Source organism: Chenopodium album, chromosome 16, assembly GCF_948465745.1.
Source record: "Chenopodium album chromosome 16, dcCheAlbu1.1, whole genome shotgun sequence".
Classification (NCBI taxonomy): Eukaryota; Viridiplantae; Streptophyta; class Magnoliopsida; order Caryophyllales; family Amaranthaceae; genus Chenopodium; species Chenopodium album.
Genome location: NC_137849.1, coordinates 6,546,381 through 6,568,133, shown reverse-complemented (window position 1 = coordinate 6,568,133; position 21,753 = coordinate 6,546,381). Strand labels below are relative to the sequence as shown.

Sequence of the window (21,753 nt, the reverse complement as noted above, 5' to 3'; positions counted from 1 at the left end):
AAAAAAAGAAGGATACGAATTGAAGTAACAAACAGGCTGCTCTACAGTGTACATATGCAACTTTTCTCACCTCTTTACAACATCATATCTTATTTGTATATCCAACTCATCGGTAATTAAATGGTTTGCACATTCAATGTATCTCAAAATCTGTGACTTAGACTATTATTGAATGAGATACGTTAATCAATTATCAACATGAATAAAGGGCAAAACCATATGCAATGCTTACAGGAAATCAACTTAGCTCCATTGCCTGAAGTAGTTCTGCCAAGGCCTCTGAGTTATCAAGATGACAATTAGGACAAATACACTTCCTTTGCAACTCCTCACTGAAGAGAGCACATTTCTCCTCCATATTAGAAGTCTGCTTGTATCCAGTCAAAGACAACATGACATGTATAGACATTTTAAGCAAGAATTTATACAGATACATTAGTAATAAGAGAAATTTATCCTTTTTGGACCTTTGTTAAAAAAAAAAAAATAGAGAAATTTATAAGATTATCAAGAAATTAACTTCTCAACAACTATCTTAGTGTAAGTGAATTTTTTATTTTTTTTATAGTCTATGTCAACAAGTGGTTTATTCCGCATCGCAATAGCCGATGAGATATAGAATAACTACTAAGACCAATACATGCAAAGGTTGTATGCATTTCTAATGAAGAAGATAAATGATGTATGCCATTCTGAACGTCGTAATGAAGAAGATAAATGATGAATGCCATTCTGAAATATAGAAAAGTTGGCAATGCATCCTAAAATTTATGTACCAACCAGAACTGAGGTTGATTGAGTAGCTAGCAATGAATTCCAGTGCAGATGCTATGGGAAGAAAAGTAGCAGATCCTTTTAAATTTAACAAATGACATTATCCTTTTTCATATGACTACTGTAATAAAAACACGGAAATAATACAGTCAATAAGGATATTTTTTTAAGTTCTGTAACTCCTTGATGTCCTTCATAATTGTCTCAATCAGCCCCAGTCTCTTTCTTAAGTCAACAACATCTTGCTGCAGCTGCAGAGTTCCAGAAGCACAATATCAATCAGTCACAGAACTTCCCGATAATATATAATATACAACTGACAAACATTGTGGTTTAGCTTGGAGAAGTTCCATTTTAAGAAATCCTAATAATAGTAAATGACAAGTTTGCAATGAGATTTAACTTCTAGCAGACATCTCCAATATATGATATGTACCTGCTTATGTAGATTCTGTTCCCTTTCACGTTCGTCTTTTTCTGTTGCAGTCTGAGCAACTGTGAAAGAGACCTTCTTCTCAAGATCAATCGATTCTGCATCTCCACTGTCTGCATGATCACATTCAGTAAATGCAAAGTATTTTACCTCGCTGGGCAGGGACGAGTCAAATAAAACCGCAATGCATACAAGTAAATTTAAGTACATTTTGTTCCCTTGTCGTTTTAACTAACCAACTTGAATGGAAATACAAGAGCACATTTTAGTTAATATAGCCATGTAGGCATACAGGAAATGGACTTCATTGAGGACTGATTCAAGGTATACTTCTCAGATGCATCATATAATTTGAAAAGTCACACGAGGAGTCTCTATCAAGGATTCTAGTCAGCTGGTTCACAAACAAATCATTCAAGCATAATGCTGTGACATGATCCCATGACAGCATAGTATATTTTTTCTCATTCATGTATTTAGGCCTGATAAAAACCAACTGATGAAGATATAACAGCAAATTCCTTAACGAGGAATTTTTAAGAAAAAACAAAAGACACAAGTAGAAGTAGTCAATCAATTTAATGAATTAAATGAGAAACAAAGGTTATTAATCTCAGGACCATTTCAATGAAAGGCCAAGCCAAAAAAAAAAAAAAAAAAGGAGCCAATTTGACTTCATTGCCCAATGTTCATGCAGTCCATTTAGGGTGGTGGTGATGTTGACCTGTTGTTACTTCTTATCCCAAATACATATTGCAAGCCAACTTTGGTCATAAGATTTGAGAAGACTAAGTGCATGCAAGTTCATGGTACTCAATGCTATAAGATTGCAATGCATTTGGCCCAATGTTGCCAAGACCAGGCACAACTAATTTTCCCACTTTGGCATAGGGAAGACTATATAAATCAGTTGCCCGCAAATGACCCAAATATGAGTCATTTTGCCAAAGCTGCCATACCAGCCTTGAGGCCCATGACCCTGAATCTTGATGAGATATACGTTTAAATGTTGCTCCAAGTAATATTTATCACAGTAATATCATGCAACAAGTGGTTAGCCTGGGAAGTGGTCTTCAGAATGTAAATAGCTTCTGGATCCTTTTTCCCTTAAGATTTAGCAACCAATTATATGAATTTTGATTACTTGATCACATTTGGCATCTCCTCATTTTGTGGAAAAACTGAAAAATACATTTGAGTTAATAGCTCCTATGTCCATTCTACATGCCATAATTAAAATCTGCTCTTAGAGCGCATGATCAAAACTCATGACACGATTTTCTTGTATGGAAGCCATAAAACATCAACCTAATGCCTCTATATATGCTCCCAACCAGGCCTCTATATATGCTCCCAACCAGGACAGGATAGACCAACTACCTGACATGAAGCTCAAGCAACTAACTAGTCCAACAAAATCAAAGCAACATTTTAGTCACTAGAGAACAATCAACACCAATTGCAAGCACCAGACTCGGAGGGTAATTTTGATATGCTAGAGCCAATACACTGTCATGTACATAGGAACTGAAGTCTGATCCATGAGCTTCATCATCAGTATAGGTCATAGGACATCGAAAAATGAAAATTACCTGATGAAGTCCTCAGGCAACTAGTTGGCTGCTGATTGGAGCGGGAAAACTCCTGAAATTTTCTGCAGTAGGTATATCACATTGTCACATGCATATTACAAATCCGACAACCTCGAATAAGAACACTTGTCATATAACAAAATTACGGTTTGCTAATTATCAATCTCTTCTGCTGACTTATTTTTAGTATGAATATTTAGTGATTTGCACTAATATAAGACTTGTATATGCAGGACAAACCTTATCTCAGTCTTGAAGTTGAGCATTTGGCCGATAAATTCATCTCTATACAAACAATAGCAAATTCATAAAAATAATTAATTATCAGAAGAAAACCTAATTCCAAAAATATAGCGAATTTATCATTCATTTCCGAAAGAATTTGAACAAAACAATTGATCAAAAAAATTGAAAAAAGGTTAATAATACCTAAGTGCTGCTTCTTCATTCTTCGCAACGATATCCAAACCGAAGTTCACGTACAATCAACACCATCAAAATCAGAAAATTGGCGGAAATTTCAAATTTAATCCAAAAAAATCGTCGATAAATTACCTTAAGAACATCAACATCAGATCCTACTTTCGAAATTTCATCCTGAATCGAAGCAATTCTTGCCTAAAATATCAAATAAACACATAACGAGATTCAAAGTCTCAAAATCAAATGAAAATCTCTGAGAAATAGTAATAATTTCAAAAATACTTATAATCGAGAGATAGAATATACCTCTAGGGTTTGCTTTGAAGCTTCGTTCATCGAAAATTCGACCTCAAAACCTTTGAGCTCTTGATCGGTTGTTTCCTTGAATCTCTTTCCATTTTCAAGCTCTGCATTTGCTGAATTCAGCTCTGATTCAAGATCCTCGATACGCTTCTTCAAGCTGAAGACTCTTCTCTCTGCGAAACAAATTGAATCGAGTTTTTGGAAGGAAAATTGGTCAAATCAAGAACAATCAGAGGAAAAAGAGAGAGATAAACCTCCATGAGATTTCTCAGCAGCAAAATCGCGAATCAAAGAAAGCAGTTGTTTCTGAGAATCAGTCGCCGCCATTGCAGCGAGCTTGCTTCTTTGCTTCCACTGGATTTGTGTTTGGCGCTTCTTTTATCGTTTTGAATGCTATTTATATCCTTTTTAAATAGAGTATTTGAATTAAACTAGAACTAAGGTTTATCCCAATTACGGAACTAATGTCCACGTAGGCTCAAATAAATTTATTTTTGCTCTTTTATTTTTCAGAATAAAACTGCTATCTTTTTTAACGATTGAATGCATCTCTATAGTCCCATATTTAGTAATTCTCGAACTTTTTCTTCGGTATCGAGGATCATCGAAATAAGCAAAAATACAATTTCGACGGAAAATTCTATTTATGGGTATTTCAATCGAGATACCGGAAAGGGGCATTAATTCTTTTTTTCGTTCTTGACTCGCTTGAAATGGAATAATGAAACAATTTCGTCGTTTCTTTGCCAATAAATCCAAATTTTTTGCAAGATATATGAGATTACAATGACCGATTCGATTAAGTTCTGAATAATACGGAATCCTATCCTGTACCTCAAGTAGCGGTTTATGTACTAAATCCGCTACTTGAGGTAGCAGTTTTACCCTTTATAAATTGCTACTCCATAACTTTACTTGGAGTAATAAAGACAAACCACTACTTAAGCTAGCGTTTGTCTCTAAAGAAAAAATTAACCCAAATATATTACCGAGCCTACGTGGACTGTGTTTTCGTAAATAAGTTTCACTTCAAAGTAAAATCGTAAATGAGTTTTTTAACAGCTATATTTTTGTAATCATCTCATTAAGACTTCTTTCCTTAGAGGCTTACATTCTAGAAAGCTATGATTCTTTTGTTTATGGTTAAAAAGGTAAAATAGATTAATTAGGCCCCATAGAGAAGGCTAAAATAAAACGGTATCATTGTATCAGTACAATAACAACTTAGAGAAGTAAGGCCCCGTTCACTTCACCTTATTTTTGTTAAACTGAAATTATTTTTCCTGACCTGAAATTATTTTGCTGAACTTAAATTATTTTTACTGAACTGAAATTAATTTTATTGAACTGAAATTATTTTTACTGAATTGAAATTATTTTTACTGATTTTATGTTATATTCCTCTTTAAAGTTACTTATTTTTACTGAAGTGAAATTATTTTTACTGAACTTGAACTTATTTTTGCTGAACTGAAATATTTTTACTGAATATCTTTTTTTTTAAGGTGAAGTAAACAGGACCTAAGTAGCCTTTAAAAGTTACACACTTACACATAAAGAAAAGAGATTCGAATAACGTGTTAACAGGGTCGTCCTGAACTTTTTGGAGGCCCTGTGCTATTTAAAATTAATGAATTCTGGTGTAAAAAAAAAAAAAAATTTGAATTCCTATATTTTTTTTTATTATATCCATTCCATAATAATTGCCACGTTTAAACTTAACACACATGACAATATCTGAGTTTGACCTGTTATTAAGCAGTATCTTTTTTTTTTTTTTTTTTTTTTTTGACGGGAACTTAAATTATTTAGAATGAAATTGTTAGCTTAAAAATAAAATTATTTAGAAATTAATAGAAGTAATTAAACTTCATATTAAAAGCTATATACAAACATTGTAAATAATACTTCTTTGTTTTTTTCAAAAAAAATACAGAAAATTTAACCAAAGGGAAAAAAAAGAGTTTAGGTGCGTTTGTGGAGAGTCGAACGCGAATCCACCGACCAAGGCTCTGAATCAATGAATCGCTACAAAAACCAACTTAGCCACTTTGTTATAATTTGCATTTATTCATTATATATTGCTTTTATACTTAAACTGATTTTACATATTTTGGGGCCCCAAGTAACATGAGGCCCTGTGCTGTTAGGCTGTTTGCACAGCCTAATAGCCGGCCATGCATGTTAATTAGATTGCCCATGCTAGAGATAATGTTACTAGGATAGGGGATGGCTGTCAAATTCTACAACATTTCACTTCCTCCATGCACATGTCCGGCTCTTTGTGTCAGGAGATGAGCATGCTCCAACACCTTTCTTGGGAGACACATAACGTTCTCCATCTCAATCATTAGAATGAAATCCGTACAAACGAATGACATGTTAAAATATGTCTCTATTTTTCTGGATTCTAGTGATATTGAATTTGAAAAGATAGTCACATCACTCCATTGTTTTGATCTTGTCCATGTTGCAGCCAAGAGAACAGAAAAAAAATTTAGCAAAGCATGTATCTTTGACAGTGCACTTCAACAGGAAACCCTCTTTCCACTCCATAAAAGAAGTGTAGCAAATACCTCAAATGCCCACCTCTAGGTTATTGGGATTGAAGGAAGCATCCATTAATTAATATGAGATACAATAGTTTATAAAGGGAAATGATCGAGTTTTACATATGAGTCAATTGGAAGGAGCACATAATCCATGAAGATTATGGCATGGAATTTGATAAGTCGTATATTGTGCGTGTTTTTAGAGTCCATTTAGGTAGTTTTCGAGTCTAAATTAGTTGTTCATAGCTTATCTTAGCCTGATTTGGTTTAGTTGTGATCATATTATGCTTTTATGGGTAGTTTCGTTGTTTTTGATGTATTTCAGAATGAACGAGGCTAATTTGGATGATCACAAGAGTTTGTTATGATGAAAGAGTATTATCCCGTGTCCGCCCTGGCAGGGCAACATAGCCCTGGCAGCCAGGGCGGAAGAAGGAGAAGAGACAAGCGAAGATTACTACGAAGCATCTTCCTCCCATCGCCCTGGCAGGGCAGCATTGCCTTGGCAGCCAGGGCGGAGAGGATTTGTGTTGATTATAAGCTTCGAGGGTCATCCGTGGAGTATGTATTTGATAGGCCGTCGTTGAGCCTACCAAAGATAAAGTCCTATCTTGGTCTCACTAGCTAATAGCAAGGGTAAGAAAGGGTCGAACCCAAGAGAGGCGTTGAATCAACCACCGAGATACTACCGCATAAATAAGCTAAATGAAGTCGAGATTGGTTTGGTTTTATGTAACAAGTGCTAGTTCAAGTCAACTAAATCTAGGGGGAGATTAACAATATTTAGAGAGTTCTAGGGCTTGGGATATACCACTCAATTTCATCACAAATCACAATTAGCAAGTAGCAAACAATGGTAATTTGAGGGGATAATATAGGGGAAGTCATCTAAAGCACCCAACTACTCTCTCAAGCTAGAGGGATTACTCGAATTATGAATACAACCTACTCTCGTGGTTACAAAGCATAAAACAAGTATTAAAGCATAATCACGATGACAAAAACATTCCCTTGACTGGAAATTCCTATTCTCATGGCATTTCAAGTCAATTAAGCATAAGGGAGCTAACTCAAGTTCATCTCTTGATCCTTCGTCGAGAAAACTTAGATAATAGTTCTAGCAATGGCCATATACAAGAACTAAGCAATTAAACCACTTAAGCTCAACTAATTTAACACCCAACAATTACCAAATTAACACATGCAACAAGTAATTAGTGACTACATTGAGGGTTTTACCCAAACCCTAGAAAATTAGACTACTCACAATCCATGGAGATTAAAGCAATTAAGGATTTCAAGTAACTCATGAACAAGAATTAACTAAAGATTAAGCTAAATAACAATCTAAGCATACAAGAATTAAGCAAGATAATTAACAATCAAAGCAATTAAAATGGAAGAGAAGAGTGAGAAAATGTTACTAGAAGCTTCAACTTGAATATCAATGGTGGAACTTGTCTTCTACAATGATTGAGAATGAAATTTCCAAGCTAATAATTATAATCTAACTAATGATTGAGAATATTTGTGTTTTTACAATTGCAAACTAATAGGAAGCACTCAAAACTTCACCCCGTACAAATAAGCTCCCTTGGTTATTTATAAAGACCCCCAAATAAAAAGGACGGAGAAAACAAGAGTCGGGCACGGCTACAGGTCAGCACGGACGTGCTGAGGTTGGCACGGACGTGCAGCTATACCTGCACGGACGTGCTGAGGTTGGCACGGGCGTGCATCTGGGAGGCAGAAGGTACTGTTTTAGTCAGGGCATCCTGCACGGACGTGCCAAATATGGCACGGACGTGCAGGCCTTGTTCAGTAGAATCAGTTTTGAAACTGATTTGGGCTGAGTAACCTGCACGGACGTGCAGGATCAGGCACAGACGTGCTGAATATCCTGTACGGACGTGCTGATCTCTGCACGGACGTGCAGGCCTTGAAAGCAGTAGGCAGTAGCTTCTGGTCGTGCTGGAACACTTCTGCACGGACGTGCCATACTTTGCACATCCGTGCAGACTCTCTAAGGCCTTTATCTTCACTTTTCTTTGGTTTTGCTCCATTGTTTCGGCTTCTAACCTCGATTTATCATCCAAATGCCTCAAATGGTAGTCTTTGAACCTAAAAACCCAACAAAAACACTAACAACCCGTGAAGCAAGGGATACACAAAAGTTGAACAAAAATAGAGTAAAAGTGAACCAAAATGCCAATATACCAAGTAAACAAGGTTCGAAATCACTCTAAAATCGTATCAAATAACAAGTTATCAAATCCCCCCAAGCTAAGCTTTTGCTAGTCCTCGAGCAATACAAACATGTCAAATCGAGAAGGAAGATTACTTGCTAATGATTAAACCAAGAAAAGATACTTAAAGAGAAAACACAAACACAAATCCGCATGGCAAGAACCATAAACACTTTTAGCACAAGTGAAAAGCAATTTAAACCCCTAAGTCGCCTAAGAGGACGAGTTTTTATCTCGTGAGCGTTTCCCTTGAGCTTAACCCACAACTCACACAAACCATGCCAAAATTATCATAACACATCATCATCATCAAGGTGATCAATACACACCAAAACCAATGTTTTTATTGCCCAAGTCAACTCATCGGGATATAAATCACAAGCGAGACAAGTGAGCGACTTTCAAGAATTACTGATCATACAAATGTGCACAAGAGTTGGGGGTAGAGAGGAGAATTAAGTAAGGTTGCACTAGGATACTTCCTTATACCTTTTACTAGTTCATTAGAGCACGTCTAGATATTCCAAAGTTGCAAAAAGCCCTCTTTCGGTTATAAAATCTCAAAATGCAAGTCCACCTCCCAAAATGCACTCCCAAGCCCTTTCAACTACGCTCTAATTGGGAAATTTACACAAGAAACATCTTAATAGATAGTGTGTGGGAGACACCCACAAATTGACCTTTAGAGAAGAAAAAGTGAAAACTTTGAGAAATTTGGAGGAGCTTTTGATCTCCTTTTCTTTTTCTATTTTTTTTTTACATTCATTGCCCTCGCCTCTTTTAACTGTGAGCGGCTCTTTCTTTTATTCGATACATGTGGCTTATTATGCCACTTATTACACAAGATACAAATAGAACCAATTCCCTAATAGAGTTTCATTTAGGGGGAGGAGGGGAGGAACATCAAGGGCACAAGGGACCGCAATTCGATTCAAACATATCCTACTTTGGGCAAATTTGACAATATCCTATACTAGACGTGCAATTGAGCATTCATTGGTTTTCATTTCATATACTCTAATGCAATCAAGATTAATAAGCCTCTAAATGACCACAACTCTTGCACACATCCTTCTAAAAGAACTTTTACTCGTCACTCAAGATTCAAGCAAGCAAATCATATAAGCATCATCATTTTAGTCTCATCCAAGGACCATTTTTCCTTTTTTTTTTTTTACACTAGAGGTTGCTAGAAAACAAGAATAGATAAAAAGTTAAGAAAACTAAGCTAATCATAAAAAAAAAATTGAAGCACAACTATACATCTAAATAAATAAAGAGAGAAGAGAAGAGAAGTATTCACATATTAAGAGATTTGGATTTAGGGTGTTGGATTTCAAAGGGAGCAAATTTGTATGTTTAGGGGTTTTGGATGCTAGGGGAAGGAACAAACAACATGCAAAGTTTATACCAACAAGAACATACAAGAACCAACATATGAACCAAAGAGAAAGACTCCCCCCAAGCTATCATAAACATTGTCCCCAATGTTAAAACAATTAAAGCACAAGAAGGGGAAGAAAGAGAACCAACTCATTGGCTCGGGCCTCCTTAGGAGCTTGAGCCCCCGGGGGTACCAATGTCAGTAGACGTTCCGGAATTCACCCAATTCCGATCGAAGATCCTCAAAGCTTGTCCTCATATTGTCGTAGGAGGACCTCATGTCTTCGTGAGACTTTCTCATAGTCTCGAACTCGGTGGACATGCGGTTGAACCCGACATTCATCATTTGCATTTGTTGCTCGAAGGAAAGGGGTGGGTTGCCCTCACCCATGCCTTGACCTTGGTACCCTTCTTGGTACCCTTGTTGGTGCTCATATTGTTGTTGTTGTTGGAATTGTTGTTGTTGCGGTTGTTCTTGCTCTTGCTCTTCTTCATCATCACCGGGAATCCAAGGGTGGTCCCTCTCGAAGACCCAGTTGCTCTCGTCGTAGATGAAGGTCCGCTCCGGATCGGGGAGGTAGGCATAGGGGTGGCCACTCACGTGCCACAAGTAAGGATGCGGCCCTTCCACGTCCGCAACCCATCTCATGGTCCTAAGCGACTGCATGCCTAGCTGCGTCGGCCCTGGGCAAACTTGCTCATCTGTAAAATCAAGGTTAAGAGCAGAAGCAATAATAGTGATCATGCCACCTATGGTGATGTTGCCGGACCCAGTGGCAACATCCTTTAGGTGATCGACAAACCAGGCCCCTACATCTAGGGCCGTACTACCCTCGCTCAACTGCCATAGGAAGTGAAGCTCCCTAGTGGACACTACACCCGAACTATCACCTCTAGCGAACGTCGTGTTCGCTATGGTGCGCTGTGATATCCTAAAGGCGGGGTGGATTATGGCCGTAGCTTTATCAGTCCTAGGGTTGTAGTCGAAAAGGCCGGTGATCTTCCTCCAAAACTCACCCGCACAATAGTTACGGGGGGCCTATCCTTTGGTCCTATGGTGCCGTTAATTGGCCACCCAAAAGCTTGGTTCACCCTCTTTATGTTCAAGTTGTGTTGGGTGTTCATGAGCTGGAAGGTAAGGCGGCGGGGGGATCTGTTGTTGTCTCGTTGCACTTGAAGGGTGGAGAGGAATTCAAGTGTCAACCTTTTGTAGGTCGAGGCGCTTAAATCTAGCCAATTTCCTAAGCCACAACCCTCGAAAAGCATCCTAACATTGTCCCCTACCCCTAAAGCCTCGGCAACACTCTCGTCATAGAACTTTGTAGGTCGAACTCTCCTCCTACTTATTCTTATATAGTTTTTCAAAAATGTTGGGTCATTGAACACGATTCCCATAGTGTCCACTTGTGGTGGATCAACGGGAGGAGGAGGAGAGGGGTTGCGGTACCTAGCATCCGTGTTTCTAGGTCGATTTCTTCTAGACATGGTCGGTCTTAATGCAATGCAATCAAACAAACCAAGACAAAATAATCACCTCGCAACCACACAAAGAGACTAAGTCCACAAGTCGACCAACCAAAGCTCAAACAAGGCTAATGAACACAACACAATCAAGTCAAGTTCTAAGTCTCCCACCTAAAACAAGCAAATCACCAAGCAACAAAGACCACTTCAATAATGCATCTACAACAATTCTACATCGATTTCATGCAATATTATCAAACAAACCAACACAACAATCCACCTAAATAAGCATGTTCTTCCTTCATGAAAATCAATTTTTTAACCTCACTTACAAAAAATCCAATTCTCAAAACACACCAAATCCATTCAAACTCAATAATGCTTTTCAATTATCAACTATCAATCACTCACAACCAATTCAAACAAACTTTCTCAAGCAATTTCATGCAAAAATTCAAGGAATTAAACATGAAATTAGTGAAAGGGAGGAACGATTATACCGAGGTTATCGTGGGTGTAAAACCCGCAAATGAACCTTTCTAACCTTCCTTTTGCTTACTTGAACTTACTCCTTCAACCAATTGTCTTGAACTTTAACTCCAAAGAAAACCCCCAAATTGATTTTTCAAGGTTAGGGTTTGAGTATTTTGGGTGATTTTTGGGTTTGAATGTGAGAAAAGGAGTAGTAGATTGTGAAAATGTTGAAATGGAGTGAAGATTTTGGAGAAAATTGTTGAATTTGGGTGAGGATTTGGGTGAGAATGGAGAATTGAGTGGGTTTTGAAGGAGGAAGTAAGAGTTTTAGAGAGAGGAGGAGTGAGAATTGTGAGATAGAGAAATAAGAATGAGTGAATTTTTTTTTCGTTATAACCGTGCTGCTGCCAGCCATTTTCGGGGCGGCACGGACGTGCAACAATTGGCACGGACGTGCAGCCTCAGACAGAAACGCGGGTAGGGTACTGACTTATTTGACACGGACGTGCAATATGAGGCACGGACGTGCTTCTTTGCACGGTCGTGCGTAATTTGGCACGGACGTGCAGCCTCAGACAGAAACTTAGATAACATACTGACTTGTTTAGCACGGACGTGCAGTACTTAGCACGAACGTGCTTAGCCACCTTGCACGGACGTGCTTAATTTGGCACGTCCGTGCCAATATGGAGAAATTTATATCAAAATTTCTGATTGCTTCTGACTGCCTCTGCACGGACGTGCGATGCTCTGCACGTCCATGCAGACCTGATGCTGCACGATCCTTCCCTTTTTTTTTTTGAATAATAGTAATAGTAACGCATAATAATAATAAGATTATTATTATTATTATTATTATTATTATTATTATTATTATTATTATTATTATTATTATTATTATTATTATTATTATTATTATTATTATCTACTACTTCACTTCCACAAAAACCTTTTCTTATTTTTCTTTTCATCAACACCTACAAAAGACATTGAGAGAAAAGTTAGTAATAGTAAGAGTGATGGAAATTAAATAATAGTTTGTGAGAGAGAGAGAGTTGAGAAACTCGGGTTGCCTCCCGGAAGCGCTCTTTTAACATCACTAGCTTGACGACATTGCGAGATCAATGAGAGTAGGGAACATCAAACTCATTAAGGTGAACAAACTTGGCTTCCTCATGCACAAAACCGTCAAAGTATGCCTTAAGCCTTTGGCCATTCACTTTGAACGGTTCACCATTGTCATTTGAGATTTCTATCGCTCCATATGGAAACACCTCCTTAACGGTGAAAGGTCCACTCCATCTTGACTTAAGCTTACTCGGAAACAACTTCAACCGGGAATTGAAAAGTAGGACCTTATCACCTTCCTTAAACTCCCTTTTGCTAATATGCTTGTCATGCCAAGCCTTGGTCTTTTCTTTGTAAATCCTTGCACTCTCATATGCATCCATTCTTAATTCTTCCAAGGCGTGGAGGTCAAGCAACCTCTTCTCACCGGCGCTTTGAAGGTCGAAATTCAATGTTTTGATAGCCCAATGAGCCCGATGCTCAAGTTCTACCGGCAAGTGGCATGACTTCCCATAAACAAGCTTGTATGGTGTGGTGCCAATAGGAGTTTTGAACGCGGTGCGATAGGCCCGTAGAGCATCATCAAGCTTTGTAGACCAATCTTTTCTAGACCTATCCACCGTTTTCTCAAGGATCATTTTTACCTCCCGGTTTGAAATTTCAGCTTGACCACTCGTTTGGGGGTGGTAAGCTAATGACACCTTGTGCCTCACACCATATTTCTCAAGGAGAGCTTGAAAGGATCGCTTTGCAAAGTGTGAACCTCTATCACTAATCACAGCCCGGGGCACTCCAAACCTTGGAAAAATCACTCTTTTGAAGAGCTTGACCACAACCTTAGCATCATTAATAGGAGATGCAACCGTTTCCACCCACTTTGATACGTAATCGACGGCCACTAGAATGAACTTGTTCCCAAAAGAGCTCGGGAAAGGCCCCATAAAATCGATGCCCCATACATCAAAAATTTCAAGTTCAAGGATGTTGTTCAAAGGCATTTCATTTCTTTTTGAAATATTACCGGTTCTTGGACACCGGTCACAAGCTTTCACCACACCCCACACATCTTTGAACATTGTTGGCCAAAAGAAACCACATTGCAATATTTTCGCCAAGGTCTTGTTGGCACTCATATGTCCTCCACAAGGTGAGGAGTGACACATTGTGATAACATCTTCAATTTCATTATCCGGGACACACCTTCTAAAAAGGCCATCAACACCTTGTTTGAAGAACAAGGGGTCGTCCCAAAAGTATTGGCGAACATCATGCAGAAACTTCCTTTTTTGTTGATAGGAGAGGTCGGGAGGGAGAATAGAGCAAGACAAGTAGTTTGCAATGTCCGCAAACCATGGTGCTGGTGCTTGGAGAATAGCAAATAGTTGATCATCCGGGAATGAATCGTCGATTGGCAAGTTATCAAGATCACCTACAAGGATAGGCAACCGTGAAAGATGATCGGCCACCACATTTTCGGCACCCTTCTTGTCCCTAATCTCAATGTCATAGTCTTGTAAGAGCAAGACCCACCGTAGCAATCTTGGCTTTAGTTCCTTCTTGGACAAGAGGTACTTCAAGGCCGCATGGTCGGTGAAGACTATGACTTTAGATCCCAACAAGTATGACCTAAACTTCTCAATTGCATGAACAATGGCTAGAAACTCCTTTTCCGTGGTTGTGTAATTCCTTTGTGCATCATCCAAAGTTTTGCTAGTGTAGTAGATAGCATGGAGCTTCTTATCCTTCCTTTGTCCAAGAACGGACCCAATAGCAAAATCCGAAGCATCACACATAAGCTCAAAAGGAAGATCCCAATTAGGGGGTTGAATGATAGGAGCCGAAATCAATGCCTCCTTCAACCTATCAAATGCTAGCAAACAATCATTAATAAACACAAAAGGGGCATCCTTTACCAACAATTGAGTGAGCGGCTTTGCGATTTTTGAAAAATCCTTTATGAACCGGCGGTAAAAACCCGCGTGTCCAAGAAAGCTCCTTATCCCTTTCACATTTGCAGGGGGTCGGAGGCGCTCAATGACCTCAATTTTGGCACGATCTACTTCAATGCCCCTACTAGAAATTACATGACCAAGAACAATTCCTTCTTCTACCATGAAATGACATTTTTCCCAATTCAAAACCAAGTTCACCTCTTGACATCTTTTCAATACTTTAATCAAATTTGAAAGGCAAATGTCAAAAGATGAACCAAAAATAGAAAAGTCATCCATGAATACTTCAATTGATGATTCAAGCATGTCGGAAAAAATAGACATCATACACCTTTGAAATGTGGAAGGTGCATTACAAAGTCCAAATGGCATCCTTCGATAAGCAAAGGTGCCAAAAGGGCATGTGAATGTAGTCTTCTCTTGATCCTCGGGTTGGATTGGGATTTGGAAGAATCCCGAGTATCCATCCAAGAAACAATAGTGACTATGTGATGCTAGTCTTTCCAATATTTGATCGATGAAGGGGAGTGGGAAGTGGTCTTTCCGGGTGGACTTATTCAATTTTCGATAATCAATACACATCCTCCACCCGGTGATCGACCTCGTAGAAATGGTCTCACCCTTATCATTCTTGATGATGGTCATGCCTCCTTTTTTAGGCACAACTTGAACCGGGCTAACCCACTTACTATCGGAGATAGGGTAGATTATGCCCGCTTCAAGAAGTTTTAAAACTTCTTTTTTCACAACTTCCTTCATATTTGGATGGAGCCTTCTTTGGTGCTCAATTGAGGAAGCATGATCATCATCAAGTAAAATCTTATGCATGCATGTAGTAGGACTTATCCCCTTGATGTCATCAATTTTGTACCCAATGACACCTCTATACTCCCTTAAAACAACTAGGAGTTTCCCAAGAAAGGTATCATCAAGTTTAGCATTGACAATAACGGGATAATTCTCACTATCATCAAGAAAAGCATATTTAAGTAAAGGAGGAAGGGGTTTAAGTTCAACCTTGTAAGGAGGCGTAGTCCTCTCCTCTTTTACCTCCACATTAAGCACTTCCACTTTCTTTTCGTTGTGGACTCAAGGTTGGTTGAGCAAAAGATCATACCCCCTCGTTTCTTCACCTACCTCAACTAAGCCTCCCTTTAGGATAGCTTGTAAAGGATCTCCTTCAAACAAATTTTCTTGGAACTTCTCTAAGTCCCTTTCCAATGTATCAACTCTATGAACTTCATCATACAATGGCTTTGTCAATGTTTGTGGGAATGAAAATGATATTTTCTCATCTCCCACATTCAAGGTCAATCTTCCTTCCTTCATATCAATCACAACACCCGCGGTGTTCAAAAACGGTCTTCCCAAGATTAGGGGCACCGTAGTATCTTCTTCCATTTCCATTACCACAAAATCACATGGCACAAATACTCTTCCAACTTGAACCGGTACATCTTCAAAAATTCCCAAAGGTAGCCTAACCGTGCGGTCGGCCAATTTTAAGGACATTCTTGTTGTCTTCAAGTCTCCCACTTTCAAACTCTTAGCAATAGAATAGGGCATCAAACTCACACTTGCCCCAAGATCACATAAAGCAACCATAGCCTCTAAATCTCCAATCTTCACCGGTATTGCATAGCTACCGGGGTCACCAAGCTTTTGAGGGAGCTTGTTTTGAATAATTGCACTCACCTCCTTAGGAAGGGAGATGGTTGCACTCTCTTCAAGCCTACTCTTTTTGGATAAAAGATCCTTTAAAAATTTTGCATATGTAGGCATTTGTGACATAGCATGAAGAAAGGGGATATTCACTTGAAGTCCTCTCATGACTTCAAGAAAGTTTGAAAACTTTTCATTCAATTTCTTTTCAACAATCCTATGAGGGAATGGAATGGGAGGCTTGTATACTTTCATAGGGGGCTTTACCTTTTCCTCATCTCCCTCATTCTTACTTTGTGGCTCCTTTCTCTCAACATCAACTATCTCATTTTCAAACTTATCCTCATTTCTCACCACAACTCCCACATCTCTCTTTTGTGGCTCCTCTTCACTCATAACCGGCCCTTCATAACCTCTCCCCGATCTCAAAGTAATGGCCTTAGCTTGCTCTTTTGGGTTCACAACCGTTGAGCTTGGGAAGTGACCACTAGGATTGGAGGATGAACTTCCAACTTGTTGCGCAATTTGAGCCAATTGATTCTCAATTATCTTGTTGTGTGCTTGAAGTTGTTGGATGTTCGCTTGCATATCCGCATTGCTTTTTCCTTGTTGTGTAATGAAGGTCTCAAGTGCGGCTTCAAGGCTAGATTTTTAAGGAGGTGGAGGAGCGGGTTGGTTATATTGTTGCCTTTGTTGGTTTTGGTCCCTTTGGTTAGGATGACGGTAAGGAGCTTGTTGGTTTTGTGGATGAGATTGGTTGTATTGGTTTTGAGGGGGGCCTTGATTTTGTTGTTTCCAACCCGTGTTTTGTTGGGGTTTCCAACCTTGATTGTAGGGTTGAGAGTATTGATCGTTTCTTTGCCCAATAGCCGCAGCTTGTTCTTGGTTAGTTGAGTTGCAATAGGAGGACAAGTGATCATTTCCTCCACAAGTTTCACAAGACATGACTTGTTGTGAAGAAGAGCTTGGAGATGTAAGGGTGGCTTGATCTAGCTTGTGAGCTAGCATGTCGAACTTTGATGCAATAAGGTCTATTGCACTAAGGTCGTGGATTCCGCCCTTCTTTGCTTGAGGTTTTCGTCTATCACCTCCGAATGCATAGTGCTTTGCCACTTCTTCAATCATCTTGTATGCATCATCTATCGATAGCTTTTTAAGGCTACCACCGGCCCCGTTATCAAGGTTGGCCCTTGAAGTAGGAGTAAGACCATCATAAAAGCTTTGAACAATGATCCATGATGTGAAACCATGGTGTGGGCATTTTCTAGTGTAGTCCTTGAAACGCTCCCAAGCTTCACTTAAGGTTTCATCAATCTCTTGGTTGAAATTGGTGATTTTCCTTCTTAGTTCGACGGTCTTTTCGGGTGGACAATACTTTCCAAGGAAAGCTCTAGCGACTTCATCCCATGTGGTCAATGATCCCTCTTATATCGTTCTCAACCAATGCTTTGCTTTGTCACGGAGGGAGAATTGAAACATGTGCATACGAATGAACTCTTCCGTGATATTGTTTTGCTTGATGGTTGTGCACAATTCGAGAAAGTTGTCCAAATGAGCAAAAGGACACTCATGAGAACTCCCACCAAATTGATCACTTTGTATCATACGGATGAGTTGAGGTGAAAGCTCAAAATTATTTGCATTCGTAGTAGGGAGACGTATGCCACTTCGAAGTGTGAAGGCATTGGGGTGGTCATAATCTCGTAACAATGGTGGAGGAGGATTGTTATCACCCATGTTATCTTCTTCGTCGGTTGCAAAGATTTCCTCCAGATCGGAATCCGAATGTACAATAGAGAACTCGGGTGTGCCTTGCAAAAGCCTCCTCACGTTTCTCAAAGTCCTATTTAACTCTGGATCAACGGGAATAAGCGGTGATTGCTTACTCTTCCGTGTCATGCAAGGTCAAACAAAGCTAAGAAAAACGTTAGCAATGACTATCACAAGTTGAAAACACAAATATACAAAAATAAATAAGAGAAATTATGATACAAATATACACACTTAGACTCATTCAACAATAATACATGCAATGTGACTTTGCCTCCCCGGCAACGGCGCCAAAATTTGATAGGCCGTCGTTGAGCCTACCAAAGATAAAGTCCTATCTTGGTCTCACTAGCTAATAGCAAGGGTAAGAAAGGGTCGAACCCAAGAGAGGCGTTGAATCAACCACCGAGATACTACCGCATAAATAAGCTAAATGAAGTCGAGATTGGTTTGGTTTTATGTAACAAGTGCTAGTTCAAGTCAACTAAAGCTAGGGGGAGATTAACAATATTTAGAGAGTTCTAGGGCTTGGGATATACCACTCAATTTCATCACAAATCACAATTAGCAAGTAGCAAACAATGGTAATTTGAGGGGATAATATAGGGGAAGTCATCTAAAGCACCCAACTACTCTCTCAAGCTAGAGGGATTACTCGAATTATGAATACAACCTACTCTCGTGGTTACAAAGCATAAAACAAGTATTAAAGCATAATCACGATGACAAAAACATTCCCTTGACTGGAAATTCCTATTCTCATGGCATTTCAAGTCAATTAAGCATAAGGGAGCTAACTCAAGTTCATCTCTTGATCCTTCGTCGAGAAAACTTAGATAATAGTTCTAGCAATGGCCATATACAAGAACTAAGCAATTAAACCACTTAAGCTCAACTAATTTAACACCCAAAAATTACCAAATTAACACATGCAACAAGTAATTAGTGACTACATTGAGGGTTTTACCCAAACCCTAGAAAATTAGACTACTCACAATCCATGGAGATTAAAGCAATTAAGGATTTCAAGTAACTCATGAACAAGAATTAACTAAAGATTAAGCTAAATAACAATCTAAGCATACAAGAATTAAGCAAGATAATTAACAATCAAAGCAATTAAAATGGAAGAGAAGAGTGAGAAAATGTTACTAGAAGCTTCAACTTGAATATCAATGGTGGAACTTGTCTTCTACAATGATTGAGAATGAAATTTCCAAACTAATAATTATAATCTAACTAATGATTGAGAATATTTGTGTTTTTACAATTGCAAACTAATAGGAAGCACTCAAAACTTCACCCCGTACAAATAAGCTCCCTTGGTTATTTATAAAGACCCCCAAATAAAAAGGACGGAGAAAACAAGAGTCGGGCACGGCTACAGGTCAGCACGGACGTGCTGAGGTTGGCACGGACGTGCAGCTATACCTGCACGGACGTGCTGAGGTTGGCACGGGCGTGCATCTGGGAGGCAGAAGGTACTGTTTTAGTCAGGGCATCCTGCACGGACGTGCCAAATATGGCACGGACGTGCAGGCCTTGTTCAGTAGAATCAGTTTTGAAACTGATTTGGGCTGAGTAACCTGCACGGACGTGCAGGATCAGGCACAGACGTGCTGAATATCCTGTACGGACGTGCTGATCTCTGCACGGACGTGCAGGCCTTGAAAGCAGTAGGCAGTAGCTTCTGGTCGTGCTGGAACACTTCTGTACGGACGTGCCATACTTTGCACGTCCGTGCAGACTCTCTAAGGCCTTTATCTTCACTTTTCTTTGGTTTTGCTCCATTGTTTCAGCTTCTAACCTCGATTTATCATCCAAATGCCTCAAATGGTAGTCTTTGAACCTAAAAACCCAACAAAAACACTAACAACCCGTGAAGCAAGGGATACACAAAAGTTGAACAAAAATAGAGTAAAAGTGAACCAAAATGCCAATATACCAAGTAAACAAGGTTCGAAATCACTCTAAAATCGTATCAAATAACAAGTTATCAGTATTGTGCGCCCGAGCGGGCAGCATTGCCCTAGAAGACCGGGGGGACAAAAGCACTGCATATGAAGGATTTCTTGAAGGCGCAAGGACGAGTGTGCTTCTCGCGCCCTACCAGGCATCCTTGCCCTGGTTGCCCAGGTAATGTTTCGAGAACCTTATTTTCCTATTTTTTCGGGATTTCTTATTTTATGGGTTATAAATACCCTTTGTAAACCCCGATTAACAACACTTAGTTATTATCTTGCAGCTTTTAAACCTTCATTAGAACCCTAATATTCTCTCTAGATCTAGATTAAACTGCACTTTCAAGTTTTGATCTTTGTTCATCAACAATTGGTACTTTTCTTCATTCAAGTAATTGGTATTCATCTTTAATTCTTCTTTTACTTTTATTTGTTTATTAATCATGTTTTCTTCATTTAATATTGTTTTTTCTTCCGTTAATATGTGTGAGTAGTTTCCTTATTCCAAGATTTAGCGGAACCCGAATATGATTGATGCATGATTTAATTCTTTAAATTCTCTAATGATAATTGTAATTGATATGCTTAATTGATTGTGCTCATGCAAATACTAGATTAGGGATAATTGGTATTGTTATTAATCCATTGTTTTAATCGCAACGGGAGTTGGGTTTTGACGGGTTTGAATAAATCAATTAAGGGTTTGAAATTCATCACGGGAGTAGTTGGATGGATGACTAGGAAGTTAGAGTAATGTGCTCAAGGTCTTTAATTTACATGATTCCACGGAATTAGGCTTGATTGTGATTAGAGAAGCCATTGATAACTCGGGAGAGACCATTGGTACTATTCAGGGATTACTTTTCCTCTTTAATCAATTGAATTATATGTTAGGGGTAGAACGACTATTACATTAATTGTATTCGTGGTGATGCTTGATCTTGGATGTTTTTAGCATTGATTTGTCATATTGCTTAGATTTAATCGTTTTAATTAGTTTTTTAGTTATTGATTCTCACTTATTTGATTTGGTTACTTGATTAGTATTTGCTTGAGTCTATTTAATTAGTTGAACCATAGTCTCTTGGGATCCGACCCTTGCTTGCCTGTCTACATAGTAGTGGTCTAGTTAGGTTTATTTTTGTTAGGTACCCAACACGCCTATCAAAATTTGGCGCCATTGCCGGTGACTAACGGTTTCATTCTAGTAATTTGTGATTCGTTTTTACTAAGCATATATTTTGTTGCTTCGGCTATTGTTTCTTGTGTCTTTGATCTCCCGTTTTAGTTTCTTTGTTGCATGCAAACTCGAAGTTTAGGTTCAGATGATTTAACACCGTTTGATTCTGAGATCGGAGCTACTGCAAGAAGACGAAGAGGTAGAAGAAGAAGAAATCAAAGTACAAGAAACATGATTGATCCAGGAACAAAATCTCTTTTAGAGTATGGTATTCCTGATACAACAACCGGATTCCTCTCTAATATTGTTAGACCACCTGTCACTGCTCAGAGTTTTGAGTTGAAACCCCAATTCATACAGTTCATCTCCAATGATTCCTTTGTGGGCTCACCGAATGATTGCCCTATGACTCACATTGATAGTTTCTTGGAGAAGTGTGACACTATGAAGCTCAATGGTGTCACTGATGATGCTATTAGACTACGCCTTTTCCCTTTTTCACTACGTGATAGAGAA

The 21,753-nt window shown here is 38.8% G+C and overlaps 2 protein-coding genes and 1 non-coding gene across 3 annotated transcripts; 1 reads left to right on the top strand and 2 right to left on the bottom strand.

Annotated features, from left to right (window-relative positions):
- Positions 1 to 1,995: 1,995 nt before the first annotated feature.
- On the bottom strand, positions 1,996 to 3,919 carry LOC145583825 (uncharacterized). Its single transcript, XM_081640791.1, has 7 exons — positions 3,780 to 3,919; positions 3,529 to 3,698; positions 3,355 to 3,417; positions 3,229 to 3,248; positions 3,040 to 3,084; positions 2,800 to 2,861; positions 1,996 to 2,186 (listed from the first exon to the last, which is right to left on the bottom strand). The coding sequence occupies exons 1-7, from the start codon at positions 3,850 to 3,852 to the stop codon at positions 1,996 to 1,998; spliced, it is 624 nt and encodes a 207-aa protein (XP_081496917.1). The 5' UTR covers positions 3,853 to 3,919.
- An 11,834-nt stretch (positions 3,920 to 15,753) lies between these two features.
- LOC145583824 (uncharacterized) lies at positions 15,754 to 18,225 on the bottom strand. The gene is made up of 3 exons (XM_081640790.1): positions 17,768 to 18,225; positions 17,189 to 17,515; positions 15,754 to 16,969 (listed from the first exon to the last, which is right to left on the bottom strand). The coding sequence occupies exons 1-3, from the start codon at positions 18,223 to 18,225 to the stop codon at positions 15,754 to 15,756; spliced, it is 2,001 nt and encodes a 666-aa protein (XP_081496916.1).
- On the top strand, positions 17,570 to 17,676 carry LOC145587026 (small nucleolar RNA R71). Its single transcript, XR_014101090.1, has one exon. It is a non-coding gene; the product is annotated as a small nucleolar RNA R71 (small nucleolar RNA).
- Positions 18,226 to 21,753: the final 3,528 nt, after the last annotated feature.